The 23735-nt window shown below is 36.3% G+C and overlaps 1 protein-coding gene across 4 annotated transcripts in view; it reads left to right on the forward strand.

Annotated features, from left to right (window-relative positions):
* Mfe2 (peroxisomal Multifunctional enzyme type 2) overlaps positions 1-8724 on the forward strand; it is a 638089-nt gene extending 629365 nt beyond the window's left edge. For all 4 annotated transcript variants that reach the window (XM_081748535.1, XM_081748534.1, XM_081748536.1 and 1 more), the window contains exon 17: positions 2913-8724. In XM_081748535.1, coding sequence (XP_081604661.1) covers positions 2913-3029 — 117 coding nt within the window. In that variant the 3' untranslated portion in view covers positions 3030-8724. The remainder of the gene's footprint in view (positions 1-2912) is intronic.
* Positions 8725-23735: the final 15011 nt, after the last annotated feature.

Consider the following 23735-nt stretch of genomic DNA (forward strand, 5'->3'; position numbering starts at 1 on the left):
ATTCAGGTGCCATTAATAGCTTAAAATTCGGACAAAAGTGCAAATTTCTGTTTCTTTTGAACGGTTCATTAGATTAAAAAAAAAAAAAAAAAAAAAACTTTTCCATCTAAGCCTCTATGGTTATTTCCAAACATATAAAAATAACATAGAACTCTTCACGGGGAGAAAGGTCTACAGTTCGAGTTCCACCCATCCGTATATATTATGTTGTATGTGATGGTGCAGGTTCATATTGTTACTCTTTTGCCTTGATTTTTTGTGTATGTTAAATTTTTTGGCATGTTTTCTCTCGATTGTAGTCTTTGCTTACATACTTCTGATGCCGACTCTGTCACCAACTTCATCATTCTTTCTACAGCACTAGTGTGATAGAGTAAGGATTAATAAATTTATCAGCCTATGAAGCCGTGTTCACATTTCATTTTAGCTTCCCCAAGCTTTCAGCGTGCATATTGACTAATTAATCATATTAATATAGTTTGCTGCTTGTAAGTTGATTTCAGGAATGACGAACTCAGGAGTACGCGATCACCAGTTGGGGTCGTTTGTTTTGCGTTTAGGATTCCCTCCAGCCTAGCTATCTTACTTTAGCATCTTGGTTATTCAACATGGATAGAAGTAACTTTCGGGATGGCCGTACAACGCATCGCACTTCTATAGATCATTGGATCACCATTATTTTATTTTATTTTATTTATATTTTTTTGCTTTACTTCCATGTAGAGAGGAGTCGTGATGAACTATCACAAATGACAAGCTCCTTCTGCATACGATGAGTTATGGATCACAGGGAACGAGTAGTAGTTCTCCATGATATACAACACGATGGCTTAAGTTCATCTGTTGGTTCTTTTGTTCCTACTTACGAACGCAAGATCATCTTTGCTGTAGTTAGTCACTTGGTTTGATGAATTTCGCTGGGATTCCTACCAGGTAACCCAACAGAGCATTCTCCTGAAGAAACTCAACAAATAGTTGGCAGATACTCAACAAATAGTTGGCACATATTCAACAAATAGTTTTAATTCGTGCTTAGTGAATCCTTTGTGAAGTTGAGGTCCCAGTCTACTGGAACAGACTCAAATCTCTAGACAGGTTGGAAATGTTTATCCGATTTGCCCTGTAACCGTATTTGGCCCGGTAGTCTTGCCATCTATGGATTCAATCAAATGCCAAACAGAGGGCTCATTCTTGTGTACTGTACAGACGATTCTCTGAATGTGTTTGTTAAATAAGTCTTCAGTATGCGACATCACGCCATTCCTTCAACGTAGAAGCAACCGTGGTTATGATTAATTGGTTAACATGCATGCTGACTGATCTTCCAGTGACAGACACTTGAGCTTTGAGAGCATAAAAGAAAATGTAAAGACTGCTGCAATGGCTGATGAATCTATTACATCCTTACCCTGTCACAATCGTGCCGTACAAAGAATGGTAAAGTTGGGGACAGAGGCAGTATCAGAGGTGTGGTCAAGAGGTGCGATATGGATTTATCCTAGCAACACTACAATCGAGAGGGAATATATCAGAACTAAACACAGAAAACAAGTCAAGGCAAGAGAGTAACAATATGAACCTGCATCACCAAATACAACATTAGTATGTGTAGATAGGTGCAACTCGAATTGCGCTTCCTTTCCCCCCACCTTCGTAGTGTGTTATGTGTTATTTTCACAATCAATGTTTGGGAATAAGCATAGAGCTGCAAATGCATTTTTTTAAACCCGATAAACTGTTAAAAAAAGAAAGAAAAAAAAACAGAAATACGGAAACTTAATTTTACAAACCAATGAAACAAATAACATTTCTTGCACTTTTTTGCATTCAGATGCTACTGGGGCGCCTGAATGACTTGACCGATCAAACAGATTGTTTTTTTTTTTTTTTTCACGCAAGATATAGACCTTTCTAACAAAAAATAACACTAAGAATAAGTTAATGTCTTAAAAGTAAATATTTTGTTTTATTTTATTTATTTTACAAAAAGTGCAGCTTTTAACAATTTTTTGAATAGTTGGTGGCACCTGAAAATATCGATCAATCAACTTGTGATTTTCTACATGTTATGTGGAGTTTATTCCGAAAACAATATAAGTGAGGATCGAAATTCGATATACCGCGCTGTTCAACATTAAAAGTTTTTGTACATTATTTTTTCGAATTATCCAGACAGAAGGTTTTAAAGTTTGGTTTCCTACAATTTTTACCGTTGTTTTCAGTGCAGTATTCAAGGGGAATACACTTTTGTTCTAACTATCCAGTACTTCATATTATCCAAGTTCGAATTAACGAGAGTCCGCTGTGTTTGTTTTTGTGTTATTATTCTAAGTGATTAGGGAAAAATATATTACTTATGTATCATCGTTGTTGTTATGTTTCCTTGGTCTTATTTTTCCATTGACATGGGAAGGTTCTTCTGGCTAATTACATATTTAGGGAAAATTTTTAAGGAATGTTCTGGAAAACCGGGAAAGGTGAGCATATTCTTTCCCGTAACTTTTGTAGCCGCTTTGTTTATTACGATTTTCAACTTTCTGTAGAAAACTTCACTGACAGTACGGGTTTCTACGAGATAGACGCCCATAGAATATGTCATTGTTCTCATTCCATAGTTCTTCGCATAGCTTGACCGTGCGACACTTGATCAAGAATCTAAACAAATCGAGCGAAAATCTCTCATACATGAGATTCGCCTATCTTACTGCTGGATATAGAATTACGTCCAATATTTTAATTCTCTTTACTGCCTTATAAGTCAAAATACGGAATAATAAACTTTTTAATTCCAATTGTAAAATACACTTAATGCAAACCTAGTGCTAAAAGCAGGTGAAAATGACATGGGTAATTACCTACGAATTCTTGACCATTTATGTTTTGCCTATTTTCATCTCCTTCTTTTGTTGTAGGCGATGGGAAATCTAAATCCTCAAGCAGCGTTTATGAAAGGGAAGCTGAAAATACGAGGAAATGTGATGCTTTTGCAACGAATGCAGAAGATTTTACGAGAAGAGGCGAAATTGTGATTTGATATTTTCAAATGATGGTTAATTACTTAAATACATGGGGAAATTATTCAAGGAAGTTATTTCGATATGGTTAGTAGATTTGTCAGTACTATAGAATTATTAAAGTTTCTTCTTGCTTTTAAGTGGTTTAAGTGTTTGTTACAGTGATTTGCAAGAAAAATGCTTATTACTATTTGTGAAATATTTTTAGTCATGGCATGAGTTGTTCCGATATATATATTAAATTGCATACCAATTAGCATGAATTGTAGGAAATATGATTCTTTTTATTTTTAAGATAGAGCAAATGGTACTTTTTACAAAAACTTCCTTTAATTTAGATGTCAGCATCTTCAGTTAACTGAAAAGAGACGAAAATTCTCAGTGTAACAAAATAGTTGGAAAAATTATTAAAGTTGGACTAACACATATTTACATTATCCTAAGAAATACTTAAACATTGTATAAATTGCAGTTATAAACACAGTCACAAATGTGGCGAATAAATGTTGAGTTAATATTATAATGAGCATAGTAGGTGAACTACTATGCAGAGCAGCAGCAGTATATAATTCCAAAGTGCTATGTTTAGTTACACTATATAAAATACAATCATTCTGGTTATTATTTCTTGCAAATAAAGGATTTCGTACCTTGTACTTTCTGATTCAGATATATATTTAAAGACGAGACATAAATATAGATATAAAATATTACATAATTCAGTTTGCAAAATAATAGGTTTCATGATGAGAAGTTGTAAGAAGCGTCAGGTACGAGGTTGAGGATAAGAGTAAATATAAGAATTTTCAAAAACGAAACTGACCATCTTTTGCCGTTACTTTTCATCTTATTGCCCTTACTCAGATACTGCCCTCACAAACATATTTTAAACATTGCCAGAATACTCATAGCAATAGCAGCCATGAAAGTGTTGTTTGTATGTTGATTTTTACATTGTGCGCTTACTTCTAGTACAATTAAACTTCAAAAAACTAATGCAATTATTCAAGCAATCAACCGAAAGAAATCATGAATGTGAACTAAGCATCAAGTACAGTATCTACAATTTTTGAGTTTAACGTCCCTTTCAGCAGCGAGGCTATATGAGACGGGATCTACTGATTAACGTGGAATCCGAACCACATGAGCTCCCGCCGGGAATCGAATCCTGGTCTGTTACACCAAAAGTACCGACAATTATATATGTAATAAACACATACGTGCATAACCCAAGTGATCCAGAAATGCCTTTCCAATGAAAAGCAAGTTACAATAAATATAAATCTAAAGCAAAGTTTAACAAAATATATCAAAACCACTTTAATAACCTATGTAATTATCTAATTATTTATTTCAGTAATTGAAAAAATCAGAACTAAGAGTGTTCTTTTGAAAACCAGTTCGATAGTGAATATGTGTTTTATGCATTATTATGTACTTTAAGTAGATCTATCTGAACAAACTGAATCAACAACTGATTACGAGTATGATCAGGAACAGGTACCACTGTATCATTCGGTACATTTTACTTCAATGTACTTGTTATATTAGGCTTTAGTTGCATCTGTGAAGACACCAATGCTAAGTTGTACCAAATTATCTAACTCCACAAAAACTGATAAATCCAAAGGGAACATAATTTGTTCTACCAAGAATGATCTAAAGATATTTAGACAAATCCGGAATTTAGATACATCATAGAAAGTGGGAGATAAATTCGCTATTAAGAAATCCTGTGTAGTGTTAACGATCTACTTTCTCCAAATGTTCGAAACAATGGCGGCCAGTGAATTGTGCTGTCGGTGTTGCAGTAAGAAAAATTGGAAACAGAAGGTAGAAATTGGATTCACTAATAACAAAATTGTGACACGAGCAGTTAGTGATACATGAAAATAAATAAAAGTTTGTGAAGAATATATTTAAAAATAAAAATGAAAATAAATTGAATATAATTTATTTAAGGATTCCCTAGGAAAGTTCGAGGCATACTGGGGAAACATATTTGGTGCAAACAACATTGCTACCGTGAGTTGTTCTGTGAGTTTAAACCAGACTTTTGCTTCGGAACAGAACATCACATGCTTGTTTTGCTTCTTTATTCCATTCTGTGGTCTGTTTATTGGTTCTTTCCTTAGAAATTCTACTTTCTTGGTCCTGTCACCCTGTTTGATCTCTTATTTATATTAATCTTCCTCTCAATGTTTGAAATGGCCTATTATGCAGATGAAAGATCAATTTCTTTATTTTGAAACTGCCCAAACAAATTCCACACACATGACGTTACTTTGTTGAAAAAAGGTTCATGGTTATGGAAAGTATTAGTATTTCTTGCAATATGATTCTTATAAATATTCCGCTTTCAAATTCCTATAGAAGAGGCGTACATTACCAGCACAAGTGAATAATTAACTCATAAATACGTGTTTACTTTCACTTATTTTCTATTCTACTACATATTTTTCTTATTATTTTGTAGCTCTGAGATCATTTTAAAAAATGAGTCATTTTATTGATTACGCTTCAGTATAGTCACGTGTCTACCACTTTGGTCTTATAAAAATATAAACAAAGTAAATAATAAATATAAACAATATGAATCTAAATAATAAAGTGAATTCCATTTGCTGATTTGTAGATTATATACTTCAGAAAGTTGATGTAGTGCGAAAGATTCTCATTAACTGGAAACCCTGCTGCCTTGCACGACCATTGCAACGACCAAAACCTTTAACTTGTGGGATAGGGGAAAAACAAACATAACAGTCTTTCAAAAAGCCCGTGCTGCAGAATCTGTTCTTCATAAGCTCATTGCAATGCAATAGAAATTAGTGACTCTGTTATAGAGTGTTTTGTTATTTTCTACATAGTTTAATGCATTTTACAATTATAGAAGTGCAAAAGTATGTTACTTAAGATGACAGAATGAATGTTCTTCACTTCGCTACTATTACATAATTTTCCTTGTAAAACTTTGATCTATGCGCAACGTTGCACCGTTAACATTAGCCGCCATTGGTTTGAAAGGGACACATTTCATATAAGAGTTAAATGTTTTACAAAATAGAAGTCTTTTCAACGTGATGGAAATAAAAGAAGTGAAGCAAAGCACATGTAACCATTTCATTTATCAAATGATACAGTTTATGTGATTGAACCTGCCAGGGCACTAGAAACTTATGTACGTGTAATTATGCTATTCGTATCTGTAGCAGTCCTATGCAATATTTGATTACCTTATAATGAAAAGCTATTTTATCGTACTTATGAAATATGTAACAGCATGAGAACTTGCTGTGTACATAACCGATTGCAAATTGAAAAGTTTCTGAAATGTTGAGCGCTATTTTCAAGTAGTTAGCGGCGTGATGCTAGTAAACACAAGTAATATCGGCCCTTATAGCGAAACCAGTTCCACTACAAGTTAAAAAGGAAAAACGTTCCAATATACATTTCAACAAAACGCCATTTAGAATCATGTATTTCAGCTAATAGAGTACAAATATGCACTACTAGCTAATAGGATTTGCAGATGGATCTAAGACTAGGCTAATAATTGCAAGTGAGATACGTAGGTTCGAGTTGTGCCTTAGGCATTAAAATTTTAAACTGACCTAATATTTTACGTGTTAGTGTTCTTGTCGTTTAAGTATTAAAGTAAAAGTCGAAAAATGAAATTAAGTAGAGTCAGGAAGACGCACGGGACATTTCAGGTTAACTAAGTAAGACAAATAAACTTGTTTGTCATGAAAACAAATCTGGTTCACATTTTCGATTTTTAAAATTTTATATCTTTTGATGCAGCTGAATTGCCCGTCGCGTATATTTTAGCCAATAGAATACAAACAAAAGAAAATTCAAAACGCATCATGAACAAGTAATTATAGAGATGTTGCAGCCAGTTGCGCATCCATGGGGCTCAAGCTCCCACGGCTTCTAAAGAAACAATGGAAATGATACTAATAATATCAATAGCATAATAAAATTGTAACAATCAACAAGCATCTCCAAATTTTTATATTTGTTTGCAGTTCCTTTTATATATACTGTACAGGTAGAAGATTATATCAAATGGTACTTACTGTATGACAATATTAGAACTCCTTCAGAACAGTTCAAGAAGTTATCCACTTGCAGAATAATCTTAAGTGCGGCCATCCAGTTTATTTGGGCATCGCTTTAGTGGCTTGGCTAATTAATGTATTAGGGAAATTAAAGAAAATCTTTATACTGAAAGCTAAAGTTTAAGGTTAGGAGAAGTGTAGACATCTCCCGAGCTTTGCAAATGAACATTTATTCATTAAATGTAGAACCTGTGCATCAAACTTTATTTTCGAAATAGAAAATACAATTTTACAAAGTGAACTAGAGTCCGTTCAGTAAGTTCTGGGATTATCTCGGAATAATGTAGTATGTAATAGACAACATTATGTCCGTGAGTTTTCTCGGGATAACCCTGTTTCCAATCACAATCTAAGTCCATCAGTTATTCCATCATCATTCACTTGCCATTATCATCCGTCTTTCTTAGCCTAAAGGACACAATGGTGGAACGTTAAACTGAAAGATCTCAGTTATTTTTTCTCTCTCTCTCTCTCTCTCTCTCTCTCTCTCTATATATATATATATATATATATATATATATATATATATATATATATATATAGTATATCCTTTAAAACTTTATGATATTCCGTTCGTTCGGCATATAAAACTAGCAGATTCCCTTACGAAGACTGCTTTGATAATAGTTCTGCGTGTCACCATAGGCTAAATTGTTCCTTCAGATGCATCTTTTGCAGAGTTGAAATGATAGCTATGCTTAAGAGACCAGTTATAATAGCATTTCCTGCTTGTACTACCTGAGCTACTTAAAATACGAAGTAGAAAAATTTGTCCAAAACACAATATCAAATCTAAAGTACTTTGTTTCGTTTTTGATACATGAAATATAACTGATAAATAAAATGAAAGTAGGTAAAATAGTTGAAGTACCGTATGTATATGTGGCGAAGTGCTACTGTACGAATATAACCATCTTTATCTTTTATCTTTTTACCAATTCTCATCTTGCCTGTCTTTTCGTTGTTGTACACTAGTTGTTATTCCAAGCCTTCGACTCACAAAACACTATAGTTTAAAATCGTGCTTTGTCCTATATTGAAATAACTAATTTGAAACGACGTAATTGAGTTGCAGTTTTAAATCTGCAAATCACTGTAACCCCATCTATTTACGACAAGGAGGCAGTGCAGATAGACACCCGATATTACACACAGACTGAGACATCCTTGCATTATAATAATGTTGTTGGAACGACGTAAAGGATAATGTGGAAGATTAGGTTAAGATATATATGTTATCACTACAAATTGTTTTCTTGCGCTAGAAGCAATTAAATATATTAATTTGTATTATCCAAAAATGTATTTGGATCCCATTGTTGAAATTAATATTCAGACTTTGTTTATGTTTGTATCTCTTCCTTTCAACTTCCTTTGTTTTACAAATATAATCGGAGAACACATGAATGATTTAATCATTGGGAAAGTTCTGATTAACGACTGTCTGTATAATTATTTTTAGATACTACTTGAGTAGTTGAAACTTTACTGTATTGTATGCTTGTTTAAAGGAATGACTGGTGAAAATTGCGTTTGTACAAACTGTAATTCTTGGTAAAATGGAAATATATTTTTCTATCAACTAATAATGTTTTATTGTTTGCTTCTAACTTCCCTGTTACCATGTCCTGATTGCAGAAGTTTCTCGCTTCGTGAAGAAAACTACGAAGCATATTCTGTAAAAACTGAGAATTGCAAAGCGGAGACTAAAGGAAACCTTGTGTATCTGCTTAACACTTTTTTCTCACTTTTTTACAGTTGAATCAATGATTGCAAAAAGAATCTGAATCCATTTTGTGTAAATTTGCGACACTAAAGAAAATACTACTTAAACCTCTTCCATGGCTGTTTGTGTGCACGTAACCTATAATTCAACGTTGCATTTACAATGTTGTGAAATCTTAGACTTCGGTCTGTTCTATATAGAAAATTGCGTATACTACTAGAGAATCGGAAAATGTTCAGAAACCAGTTTTGTAAAATATGGTTTCAATTCCTTTCTACAACCGTCGATATACAGTGTCTGAGAGAAGAATTTCGTGGAGCTGCTGTGCAGGGGTATTGGCACATGGATAGTTGAATGATAAACCGTTTTGCTCGATAACCCAAGTAAGTTGTTACCATATCAGCTCTGCTTGGATTAGGAAAGCAGGTAGCGCAGCCGTGCAATGACATTCCAAAAAGAGTGGAAACACAAACTGAGACATGCACAAAGCACTGAATGAGCAGTAGAAATGGTATGTAAATAGGTGGCAGTATAGCATATCAGGGTCTGCTACTCATCACACACACACACACACACACTTAGTTTGGCGATAGCTATTTGCGTAAATTACATGTGAAATTTCGAATCCTTCATATATATATATATATATATATATATATATATATATATATATATATATATATACGAGGAGCATTCAATAAGTAAAGAGACAAATTGCTATAGCTCAATAAAGATTTATTTCAATCTTTCAAAACTAAGGCTATTTTTCAATATAATCACCCTTTACAGTTATGCATTTGTCCCATCTTTCTTGCAGCTTCCTAATTCCCTTGGCGAAGAAATCTTTTGATTTACCCCGAAGCCACCTTTGCACCGCTGCCTTAACTTCCTCATTGTTAGCAAATCTTTTTCCACGTAGGGCGTCTTTAAGTGGTCCAAACAGGTAAAAATCAGATGGGGGCGAGGTCTGGACTGTAGGCAGGATGAGGTAAGACCTCCCAAACCAATTCTTGAAGCTTATCTCGGGTCAGCTGGGCTGTATGAGGGCGGACGTTATCGTGCTGAAGAATGACTCCTTTTGACAAGAGTCCACGGTGTTTGCTCCTGATAGTTGGTTTAACTTTGTGTTCTAGCATCTTCAAGGAAATCGCAATAGATTGGACCCTGTGAGTCCCAAAAGATGGTCAGCAGCACTTTACCAGCGGAAGGTTGAACCTTGAATTTTTTGCGAACTGGAGAGCTAGTGTGTTTCCACTCCATACTCTGCCTTTTGGTCTCAGGGTCGTAGTGATGGAACCAGGCCTCGTCGCAAGTCACTATTCTTTCAAAAAAAGCGTCTCCTTCAATCAAACTTCGTTGCGTTAAGGCTTGACAAATGGAAAGCCTTGATTCTTTATGAGCGTCAGTAAGCTGTCTGGGAACCCATCTGGCACACTTTTTTCTGTACTTTAAAATGTTCCTAATGACATTGTGAACAGTTCCAACACTTACTTGAACTTCCTCAGCTATCATTTCAACAGTAATTCTTCTGTTATCACGAATAAGTCCGTCAATCCTCGATTCCAACGAAGAACCAGAAACTTCCACTGGACATCCACATCGGGGTTCATCACCTACACTTGTTCGGCCACTTTTAAACCGATCAACCCACTTGTACACATTCGCACGGTTCATACAACTGTTACCGTACTGTCTCAACATTCGAGAAAAAATTTCACTTGGTTTTACACCTTCTGCGACTAAAAACCTAATGACTGAGCGCTGTTCTTCTAAGGTGCAATCTTCTACAGGACTTGCCATGATGAATTTATATTTTTGAAGTTATGTTGACATAAAATTACGAAACAGCAGATCAGAGCATATCCCAAGGTTGCCAGCTAACACCCCTGAAACAACAAAAAAAAAAAAAAAAAAAAAAAAAAAAATGATTAGTGTTAAAAATGTAGACTTTCTCTCTTTTCTTATCGAATGATCCTCGTGTATATATATATATATATATATATATATATATATATATATATATATATATATATATATATATATATATATATATATATATATATATATATATACAGGGTGGTTCATAAGTCAGTACAGTGGATTATTTTGGAAACAAATATGATTAAAGCAAATCTGCTTAGCGGAGGGCGGACTTTCGTAAAGGAGCTACCGATTGATGCATACGTGGTGAATGGCGGCCATCTTGGATCCAGGTTAATTGTTTCAAATAAGAAGGTAGGCATGTGACACATCAGTTAACACTATTTTTTGCAGGGGAATACAGTCCCGCAAGCAGAAATGCGTTATCGTGTCCCTTGGGAACGACATGACGCCCCAAATTTGACAGGTTTTCTTTTCGTTGTAAGTATACCGAGATGGCACTGACGAAACAGGAAAGAATTGAGATCACCCTAAAGTCTGGGGAAAGAAGCAGACTTCTGTGATTGCCCAGGACTTCAACGCGTGCCACCCCGAAAGACCTGCAATAAGTCACAACACCGTTAACTACCTCATTAGGAAATTCAGTGTAACTGGTAATGTTGCCGACAGACCACGGTCAGGTCCCCCACGAACCGCGACAGATGAGCAGACATTCACAATGGTACTTGCTGCGAGTGTGAAAAGTCCGAAGCGCAGCACAAGACAACTATCAGCAATAACAGGCGTACTACGTACTTCCGTGATGAGGATTCTCCATACGAACAAGTGGCATCCCTTCAAGCTGCAGCTTGTCCACAAGCTTCCAGAGGATGATCCAGACCGGCGCACAGTGCGTCAAGCATATGGGAGTAATGGACAAAAATAAAACAAATCATACTGAAACTTTTATCACATGTTTATTGTGTCGCAAGGCGTTCTTTGCTCACTTAGACTGAAGCAAAGTTGTTCTTGAAGTTATCGAACTTGACAACTGTACTGATATAGAAAATAATATTCCGTTTAGGGACTTAAAAAAACTTAGATATTGAAGGCCTTATGCAGAGTAGTTCTGACACGTGATTAGTGTCATACTAAAGAGTTCGACTAACATATGTTTCCTGCAGTAGTCAGGCCTTTAGGGCCATTCCAGGCGAAAGTGAGCCTGAACCCAAATTTTCGAAAACTGTCAAAACCAATGCATTTTTACATATATATGAAGTAAATAGAACGAAATTTACTTTTTCACAAAGAAAAACTTATTTATATTTAGAATTCACGTAAAATTTTAAATCTAAATCGTGAATTTGTAACATGACAGCTGCGAGGAAATTTTTTATTCTTGTTATCGTCAACATTTTACGGAAATTTTTGCATGTTTGGCTGAAGTAACTTCGAGCTATTTAAGATGCTTCTTTTTGCTACAAGCTGCAGTTGAAAAAGTGTTTACAGGATAAAAATTGTTTATAATATCATTAAAGATATAAACGTCAACTTGAGTGTCCTGCCCGTGACAGAAAACTACCAAAAGTTATTGTACTGAATTACTAAATTTGAGAATGGGGTTCGTACTTAGTAGAAGTAACAATTTGCATGCGTACTTCACATTTACCAAATTTTGGACTAATGCTAATAATATATTTCGATTTACTTCAATTTGAAAACTTGTCCTGCCCGTGACAGTGGGCATGCCATTGGTGGGAAAGTTTGTGTACATTGGTTATTCATGATAGAAATTGATTCCATGTGTACTAAAATAAAGTTTTCTAAGCATGAACATTATTTACTTAAATAGAGGATTATTTATTACTATCAGTATGATGTTTTAACTTAAAATAAGTGCCATATAAATATTATCATTAGCGCCACCTTTCTGTTCGTTTCAAGGCAGCAGTAGATGGGATTGGAGTACGTACAAAACGGCCAGTACGGAACTTTGTGAAACAAAAGGAAGTAATTGTAGAATGTGCTGCTGATTTCGTAGCAGCTCTAAGCTCTTCGTTTCAAAATATATATTTTACTACTATCATCAGCAGAAATTGAAAAAAAAAAGACGCTTTGAACAAAAGACGGGAAAATGCTCTTGTCAATTGAATGTCCCCAATCAAAACAGTTTTTCCTGCAATTTGGCAGCGAAAATTTGGTAGTTCGTCGAACTTTTAAATCAGAGCTTCATCCCGTGTAAAATCTTTAACTCCTAACAGACTTTTATTCAGATTCTGAAAATGATGATTCCGAAAGACATGAAGCTATCCTGAGCGACGACTTAGGTTTGCATGTTAACAAGGCTTGTGTTAGGCCAGCTGTGGAAGATATAACACAAGGAACATTTTTGTTGATGGAATTTTTCTCTAGTGGACAGAAAAAGAAAGCATAGACATGCAACCAAGGATCTTATAAAATATTAGATATATTTTATAAGATCCTTGCATGCAACTATCTCACATAGCCCAGTGGAAGAGGACGAAGAAGTCAAGGAAATTCGTATGAAGACCGTAAGCGATTGCGGTAAAATTTTCAAGACTGTTGAAGTGTCTTACATGCATTTCAATCAAACCTGCGATACCAGCAGTGCCGTGGCGTTGGGGGAAAGGGGCGAGTGGGGCGACGGCCCCGGGCGTCAAAGTATGGGGGCGCAAAATTCAGGAGGAAAAAATAAAATATATGTAAAAATGGAAGGAAAAAGTATTAAAATAGTGCTCAAAATCAAGGAAAAGCATGGTTTATTTTTGAAAATTTTCTTACACATGGCGCCAACCATGGTGACGCTTTGCGGCTGGTCTGTAGACCTCACTCATATTTACGGGGGCGCCGTCGTATACTCTCGCCCCGGGCGCTGATTTTCCACGGCACGGGCATTGGATACCAGCACCTATTTTATATACTGTTAGACAGTGTTTTGTACGAATTTCCCTACAAGGTGCGTGTAAATGGGCAAATAAAACAATTTCCTACATTGTAGGTGGTGAGAAATAAGTGTACTACATATTTGTATATTATGTGATAAAAGCGAGTCCCAAGTAAAGTAAATATTACTATTTGTGTACAATGATATAACAGAACAGCAGAAATTGACTTATTTTCGATTTTATTTTAGTTTTCAAATCATTCTTATTGAGATTTTGTGTGTTGATTCACACGGTGTCCTGCCCGTGACAACCATGTGTCCTGCCCGTGACACAGTAAAGTTGAGTTTTTTCATTAATATAAATATTTGGCAAATTTCTCGTAATTGAAGTTTGGTAAAAAATTTCATCATTTATACTTTTCCGTTTAAATAAAAACATTTTGAGCTAAGAATTCACAGAGTTTTGTAACATTCACTTGGTGTGTCGAAAATCACTTCTCTTTTTTGTCCCCGCCCGTGACAGACGATTAGGAATTAATATTTTCTACTCTAAACAGGAAAAAATACTGAAAACATCAGCTACATATACTCCTAAGTCTGTACTGCTCATGTATCATACAATTAGCAGGATTTATGTTGTATTTTTAGAAATATACAACTTTAAAGCATCAAAAATGTAGTGTGAATGTCCTGCCCGTGACGATGGAATGGCCCTTTAGTATGACGCTAAACACACGTCAAAACGACTCTGCACAGGGCCCTTAATGTTTAGGGCACTGGTAAACACTAACCCATACGACTCAAAACTACATAACACTAAAATATAATGAAAAGCAGTACATGAAATGACTGAAACAGTTCTAGAGGTTTTTTTTTATTTTAGATCAGTCAGTACCATCACTGTCTAAGTTATCAAATTCCATAGCGACAGAATTATGAAGCTGGACATCATCATCAGCATCACTTTTGAAATAACTTTCAGGATCCGTATCTGTCCTCCTTTTCTTTGCGTGAATATGTATCTTGGAGGAGACAATAGGGTCAGATAGCATAAGCATATGACTCATCAGGTCTAAATAAGTATTGAAGAGAGAAGTTATAAGATGTAGCCTAGTGTGACGGAAGACATTGTGGAGGGCTTCTAAAGCTTCTTCCGCATAACCGACAATCCTTTCGACTATTCGTCATTTCTTGGTTTATTTAATTTCGCTGCTGCTTCTTTGGCAGCAAACGCAAGTTCCTCTGCCGATTTAGTCGCTACAAGAGGATCTAAGCGCCTTTTCTTTGATTTTACTGAACACTCTGCAAACTGTTTACTGGTTCTACCGCGAGTAGAGCAAGCTACATCGGTCTTCACGTTGCTGTGATACCGAGCAGTTATCACTGTTGGGATATAGTCCGTAAGTGTACATGCACGATCAAACCACTCTATTTTTAGCTAGGAGAACCGACGAAACTCTGTGCGATATCCTCCATTTTTTTTGCTCAAGGTCAATAGATAACTTACTAAATTTCTCTAAACTGTTGTACACATCTTCCGTGGCGTCTTCAAGTTTATAACGACTACAAATAACCTGCATAGTTTCCGCTTTCTTCCGACTAGCACTGGTGGTTGTTATCCATCTTTCAAAAATGTCCTTTTTTCAATGGTGTTTTCTTTTGCAATTTCACTAATTACAGTCAATATTGCGGACTCTTGCACACACACTATTGCTGAATCCAAAGGAAATCATTAAAGGAAGATATTCCTGCAGAGATCTCAAGACATGTGTAGGCTTTTTTGAGATATTCCAAATATACCAGTAAAAAAATGATTACCAATCGTTCGTCGTAAAGGAAAGGACGTATCTGTGCTATAACTGCCCACTAGTGACAAAAAGTCTAACCTTTCGCTTTGGTCTGAAACACCAGTGCGATCGCTGTGGAGATAATGACTCCGGTCGGTCTAATATAGTGTGATGTCACATCTGTAAGTGTGTCATCTCGACTCGGGTCGGTCTAATGTGGTAACTTTGCGCGCGTCATCTGTAGGCTGACGGGTTGTAATCAGTTTGTGGCTGTGGATCAGTGTGTAATCAGTTTGTGAATCGTTTGTGCTTCATTCCGTGCTATTTGCAAGTCTGAAGAAAATTGTTTTTTTTTTTTTTTTCTAATTTTTGTCCATTGGTCGACGCACTGTGCGGCGCATGGAATTCGCCAGTTGAACTTTGTCACAAAATGACCGAGATCCACATTTACCAGCCAGCGTTCACTTCACAGACGAGGCAAACCTTTATTTGGATGGGAAAGTGAATCGCCAGAACATGCGTTATTGGTCGGATGCAAACCCACATGCGATCAATCCCTGCAAGAGGCTCATCCCTGCTCATATCATGGTGTGGTGTGGCATATGGAACATGTCGATCATAGGACTCTTATTCATTCCTGGTACCCTAAATGGTGTCTGATATCTGGACATGTTACAGGAGTTGGTATTTCCGTTGCTTCTCCGCCCTGATGCCACCTTGCCGCGTTATTTTCAGCAAGATGGTGCCTCACCGCACTATACTGGAATGCTTGGATCTGCATTTTCCTGGACGTTGGATCGGTCGCCGAGGCCTTGTGGAGTGGCCAGCCTCGTCGCCGGACCTCACTCCATTGGATTCTTTTTATGGGGACACTTAAACCACCTGGTGTATCAGAAGAAGATTCGGGATGTTGCACACCTACAGAACGTATTCAGGACGCCTGTGATAGCATTGATAGCATCACCCACACTGTTGTTACGGGTTCAGGACTAGATTAAGAGATTCCGGTTGTGTATTGCAATGGACGGGCAACATGTGGACCACATCCTGTAGGTGGGACTTTGGGGCTCATAACTTTGGAACGGGACATGATAACGCATTTCTGCTTGCGGGTCTGCATTCCTCTGCAAAAATAGTGTTAATTGATGTGTCACATGCCTACCTTCCCACTTGAAAAAATTAACCTGGATTCAAGATGGCCGCCATTCACCACGCATGCATCATTCGGTAGCTCCTTTACCAAGTCCGCCCTCCGCTAGTCAACCTATTAAAAAGATATTTTTTTATTCGCGGTGTAAGCATGCGGGAGCTTATTTTTACTCCAGGTATATATATATATATATATATATATATATATATATATAAAATAAGTATGTGTGTGTATGTGTGATACTTTATTTATCGGTAAGTTTTGGCTGGATCTGGGGAACGAAATTTTGTAGGGAAGTAGCTCATGGTCTAAGGCAGTGTTCCGCAAACAGTGTGACCTGGCAAAGTGAAAGGTGTTACACCAACTTTTACCTATTGTAAGAAATTAATTATAGATGTACTGTACTTTGTATGCTTGTTCCAGAGTTTGGAACAACCCAACCCATCTGGATGCATATAGGTTTTTCGGGTTTTATTAGTTTTTTTTCGAAATATTTCAACGCCTTTGGGGGTAAAATGTGATTTATATTTCAAGATTGTTATTATCACAACTTGCAACAATTTTCTATTCACTGCTGTTTTGAGAAAATGACCGCCATTTCGAAATTTTACATTGGACCGCCGAGAAAATCCATACAGCTAATTTAGAGTGTCTCGTGCTTCTATTCTGAAAATTTCAACTTAAAAGATTGACAGTTGCGCTTTGTAGCGTGGATATGCACTATTTTGAGAAAAATAGCCACAATTTTGAAATTTTACGTTGAAATGCTGCCAAAATTTACACAATAAATTTAGAGCATGCTTGTATCTGAATAAATTTAGAGCATCCTGAAAATTTAAACTTAAAAAACGAAAGTGGAACCCTGTAATGTGTGCGGTACAGGCAGATAAACCCATAAATGTAGATTGGGTCATCTTAGGAGCCTCAGTAACGTTTGCCAAATGTGAATACCAAATATCTAACTAACTCTATGGCCTATGGAACCCGGAGGTTCAATGCCGCGTTCATAAAAGCTCTCCACAGACTTCTATCCTTAGCCAACTGGATCCAGTTTATTCTGTATTTCTATTTCTGCGAGATCTATCTTAATATTGTCACCCCATCTGCACCTAAGTCTTCCTAATGGTCGTTTTCCGATTGGTCTTCCAGTTAAGACTGAAAACATTAATACTTTCTTCCATTATCGCTACATGATCTGCCCACCTGAGTCTTGTAACGGCGCTGGTAGGTGCTTACAGCACTACAGGCCTAGTGGCTAGGTTTAATGTACCTAGCTGGAATTTAGTTGCAGGAACCGGATTTTGAAGATAAATCCATCTTTCGATATATAACAATTTATTATAACAATAACTTCAATTCTACAACATAAATATTTAACAACTAACAGTACATACAAAGAAATATCGATAGGGACTTGTAATCGAGTCACCACGAGCAACGTCTACACGGTAATATTGCGCACGGTAGGAATTTCACAACACAAATATTCCTATTTTAATTTAGAGGAGGTTATACCAAATGAATACAATTTAATACTACTGTCAATTATTACTATCATATGATTAATAGGCAATCAGAAAATGACCCTATGTTGAAACAACAGAAAAGAAGCCAAGCAAAATTACCAAAGAGAAAAAAATATAAATAATACTACTAAAAATAAAATATCTACATACGGTCAACTCCTAATTCTCTATTAACCATTCACAAACCCATAGAATTCTTAATCTTCCTCCATAATTTGTAAATCACCGCAACATTATGCAAAGTACAAATTTGACGTGTTATCACTATGATTATTACCTTTTACACTGCGCCGAGCGCTATGCTGCATTACTTAACGTTAATGTCCACAGATGGCAGCACAAGATAGAGCAAATATTCTATGCGCAAGCAAACCTGACATTATAATCCTATAACGTTCAATGACTATGTTCGTCTTTAGCGAGAAGATAAACTTTTTTTTTTGAACATCACTGTTTCATATTGGCCTGCTCGGGTTAAATTTATATAACCAGGATATTAAATGTTCAAAAAAAGTATTTAATTAAGTCTCGGGATAATCAGCCATACACAATAAATTGTATCGAACTCACAACCACGCAGTTCCAAATTTCTTACTTGATCTTGCCAAAGTTCGGGCCCACAAGATTCAGAACACACCAAGGGCTGGAGATTCGAGTTTACAACCTTAACTGCTGGAGTAGGAAAGTTGCTGACAGGTATGATGGATGATTTCCCACAGCATCTCTCAGAGAAATCTCATATTAACCAGGTAACTCATAGGTACAACGAACTATTCCCTTTACTGACGTAGTGACAAACGTTGACATAAACACATACTCTCCATTTGACAAGGAAGTTGGACAGATCAGACATCCTGCAGGAATACAAATACAAACACACAGTATACACATATAACAAAACATGAATATTAACACTAACTACAAATTTTACGATTAAAATTTCTTTACAAGTTTCTTTATAAATGAACGTCTTTAATAACTCATAATATAGTACTATTATTAATTTGCAGTTTACAGACAAATGAAAGCAAGTTACGTTATAGTTCTTCTAGGATAATAGTTCTTAATAAATGAAACATGACGCTTGATCTCAATATTATTATCCTTCATAGACATTAACCATACAGTATTAGGCGTCGGATAGGAAAGGATCTGGTAAGTGCCATCAAATACCTCTGACACACGAGGCATCGTTTTCTTTTCAATAGATACCTCCAGTATCTTCTTAACTAACACCTGTTCACCGACACTTAACGTAATAGGAACATGCTTCTTATTGTAAATAGCTTCTTTCCTCTTCCACGCCTTTTCTGTTATTCACAATCGTGGAAGTTAGTTGTTCCTTATTTTGAGAACTGTCTAATATTCCTAGGTCAACAATCCACCGAATATCTAATGGATTTAGGAAGTGGCGACCAAGGAAAATCTCTGCGGGCGTCTTACTAGTCTCAGCATTCTCACTAGCGTTCAAGGTATATTGAACTTTATAAATATGTTCCGCCCACTTCGTCTGATTCTTACTAATATACGCCTTCAGAACCAGTTTAATATTACGGTTTTGACGCTCAGTACGGTTGCTCGAAGGGGCCTACGTATGTTCTGAATACCGAGACTAAATAGATAATGCTTGAAGTAATCTGAAGCAAAGTAAGAAGCATTGTCATGCAAAAGTTTAAGATAATATCCATACAATTAAAAGCTCTTATCAAGCTTCTTACATATAATTTTAGATGTTATAATTCTCAACGGTTCAATTATAACGAACAGACTATAGGCATCTGTTACAACCAGTATATATTTAAATCCATTACTAGGTAACCATGGATCAGCTATATCTAAATGATAGCAGCTATTTGCAAATGAATCCTTTTTGTCATAATATTTACGATATAAGGGACGGTTTTTATCCTTTTTTATCTCGCAGCTGCGTATATATTCGGACATATCGTTCCACGTAAATCTAGAAGCTAACTTGCTGTATGTCCGTGCTCTACCAGCGTGTCTCCCTACCACTATTTCATCGTGGAAGAATTTTATCACCGAATATTGTAAGGATTCTGGTATTACTGCTCTCAAACCACCATATACTTTCCCATACGTACGCTTTAACAGTACATTGTCTTTCAATAAATGTGGTTCAACTTTCTTATTTTTTTCTAACTCGGCAATAATTGGTCCCAATTTAGGATCCTGCCTCTGTAAATCACCTAAAGGCGAATTAAACAATGGTAACTCCTAAAAATTAACAAAGGATAAAGAACTCTTTGATCATTAACTCTATCCACTTCCATAATCTCACCAAAAGGTGGTTCCAAATGAACGTAACTACATTCTAATGACAAAGTCGGCTAAAAATTACTCCTTGACCTAACAAAAACAATATTAAAGTTATATTTACTTATTTTCTCAATTAAAGTTCCATATTTTTCTGTCTCTTGTGATTCTAAAGTATCCATATTAAACTCGAGTTGTCACAATAAACTGTGAATTTGTTATGTAGATACACATCAAATTTCTCTAATGCCACAACCAAACTTGTCATTTCCAAGGCGAAGATATTCTTGGACCAGTCAGATTCAGGAATTACCTTACTGAAAAAGTAAACTGGTCTCAAAAACCCAGATGCATCATAGTGCGACAAGATAGCGCTATAGCATCTTGAACTGGAATCATCATGAATCACGAAGGGACTCGAAAAATCTGGAACATTCAGAACAATATGATTTACAATGGCTTCTTTGATTTGTTCTAATAATTGATCTTCCGTACCCCAAACAAAGGGAATTTTATCACTCTTTAATTTATATAATGGTCCAAGTAATTCTGCATAATCTTTTACAAATCGAAGATAATACACTAGAAATCCCAATAACTTACTTAACGCTCTTCTATTCTTTGGCCGTGGTAAATTTCGAATTACATTTACTCTATCCTCATCTATATAGCCTACATATTCCCTTTTGAAAATTCGTATCCTAAGATTAAATTATGTAGAAATTATTTTGATCTTCTTTCAGTAACTCCATATTCACGTAATCGTTGTAATAGCTTTTCTAAAATTTCGTTATGCTTCTCTACTGTGTCAACATGAATTATTATATTGTCTGCAAAAATGTCAATATTCTCCCACTAAGTCTCGAAATATTTTATGCATTAAACTCGCTAACACAAAGCCGGAATTTACAAAACTCATTGGGATACGCTTGAACATTAATAAACGAGTAGGAGTAGCGAAGGCAGTATACATTCTAGTCTGGATGAAGCCCTATTTGATAGAATGGATTTTTCGCGTCCAGACATAAAAATGCGATGTTTTCCAACATTCGCGATAGTCGAATCTATGTGGGGAGCTGCAAAACCCGTAACAATTACACGTTTGTTGATCTGACTGTAATTTACGACTAATTTCCTAGATCCATCTTTGTTCGTCACTAAAAAGCACTGCGATATAAACGGAGAACTCTGTACCTCAGTTACAATATCCCATTCTATCAAAGAATCAGTAAGTGAATCTAATTCTCGAAACTTATGCCTCGGGATTTGATACGACTGAGTTATACAAGGACTATTATCCACAAGCTGTATTTTATGTTAACAACAACGTATCTCACCAAGCTCTTCATTAATTACACCTTTATAATCCTGTAAACGAGTATAAACATAAGATATTAAATCAGGAGAAAATATATTAGTACTATGCACCGTACCTTGAGCCATATTTGGTCCATCTTGATTACTTCGATCAAACTCGTGCCGAACTGGATTTTCGACAGGAACGCCAGCTGGACCTGTTTCATAAACCTCTCCTGAATGTTGGGCCGCAGGAAGACGTCTGTTAGAACACGCCCCAAAGGATTCACTTGACCTCGATGTAGATTTTTGGCCAAGATCATGTAACTCCATTAGAATGGTTGGTCTGGACCGGGGAGTACCTCCACCATCACATTTTCCATGGGAAACAAATGTTCGGGACGAAGAAGGTTGAATCATCACATCACCCCCTCTTTGGACCTCCGGTCCACTATCCATAGGTTAGTTGGTGTAGCTCACCCCTAAGGAGTGGTCAGAAGCAAATGCCAAAGTCCTATCATGATCGCATGAAGTTGAAGATTGAACTGAACTGGCCTGGGAAGTACGCCTCATGCAGTTGGTCCCTAAGGATTTTCTTTTCCTGGATCGCTTATTTTGCGGAGATGTAGTAGTAGTCATCGTAGTTCGTGATACTGCCGGAATGCTGTTCTGAACACCCCAGGATTCATTAGATTGTCCCAAGTTGGATTGGACAACTTGTCTCTGGAACCTCCAGTGACGAGATCGCCCTCGCTGTGGTCCTGTCAAACCATCACGTTCCCTTAATGTGTCTACGCCGGAGTCAGGTCGATTAACATCTGAATGATCATGCTGTCCATCATCACAAAAATACCTTCTAGTTACAGGTCCTGGCTCCTACCTTTTCCCCACACCACTGGCGCCTAACGGTGCGGAGTCCAAACAAGGAGACCTGCAATGAGAGTTCAAAGGCGACAGATCACTGGGAACAGGTGAACTACCGTTCCAATCCCTTAAGTTGACTAGTTGTTTTAGTTTTGAAAAGAAAGTTTTATTTGGAATGCCCAAATACGCATGATTTTCACGCAAAAAATTTAACCCTAACAGTATTTTAAGCACTGGATGTTTGATCACACCAAACAAGGCCACGAACCGTGTTCCATGAACGAAAAACATTAACTGAGCCATTTCACTAATGTGAACCGATTCATTGTTCATTACCACTACTCTATAATTCACAGTTTTAGACGATGGCTTACATTTAGTACGTATTTTATCTAGAACCTTCATCTCAACGAGATTCAAGCTCATCCAGTATCTATAATAGCTGGAAATATATCATGACAAATAGAAATTGGCATCTGGAGCAAGCACGTACTCTCCTCATCACATGGTACACAGTACGTAGTATCCGACTCCCTTTTATTTTTATTTTTATGAAGACAAAAACGCCATATATGGAATGACATTCCACAAGACGTACAGGCACGTTGCATATTCTGATACTTATTTCTCCCCATTTATATCTTATTACACAAATTTTGTTTACTTAGTAAAAAGAGAAAAATAAAGTCGTGATTGGGTCAGATGGGTGTCGCTATACTCTTTTCCGAAGTTTTGAAAAACTGTTGTGAATAGAATAATTTAATTAACTATGAATAAAACAAATGGATTTTTTATAATTCTAATTTCAAATACTTGTTGTTGGGTTGACTAATTCATATCGGACTGCCGAAGAAAACATCAAACTATGTTAATGGCCGTGTCCATAGCAACAACTCCCACTCACGATCCCTCTTTTTCAGATTTTAGTAGAAAAAGAGAAAGAGTGAGGAAAGGGAAAGAAGGTAAAAAGGAAGAGGGAAGGAGAAGAAGGAAAAGAGGAAGAAGATAGGAAATCAAAGGAGAAGGAATTACTGGATAACTATGGGAATATGGTGAAGAACCTTGAATAATTTCTGAAAGGTAGTTTGTATTCAAAATGTTATTGCTCAAGTATCAATATTGAAGTGATCCGGAATAGACACATGTTCACTCATACAACCCCGACCTGGATCCAGGCAACTACACTAGTGGAAGTTGCCCTGACCCAGCCCG

This window comes from Thermobia domestica, chromosome 2 (genome assembly GCF_964235325.1).
Source record: "Thermobia domestica chromosome 2, izTheDome1.hap1.1, whole genome shotgun sequence".
NCBI classification, from domain to species: Eukaryota; Metazoa; Arthropoda; class Insecta; order Zygentoma; family Lepismatidae; genus Thermobia; species Thermobia domestica.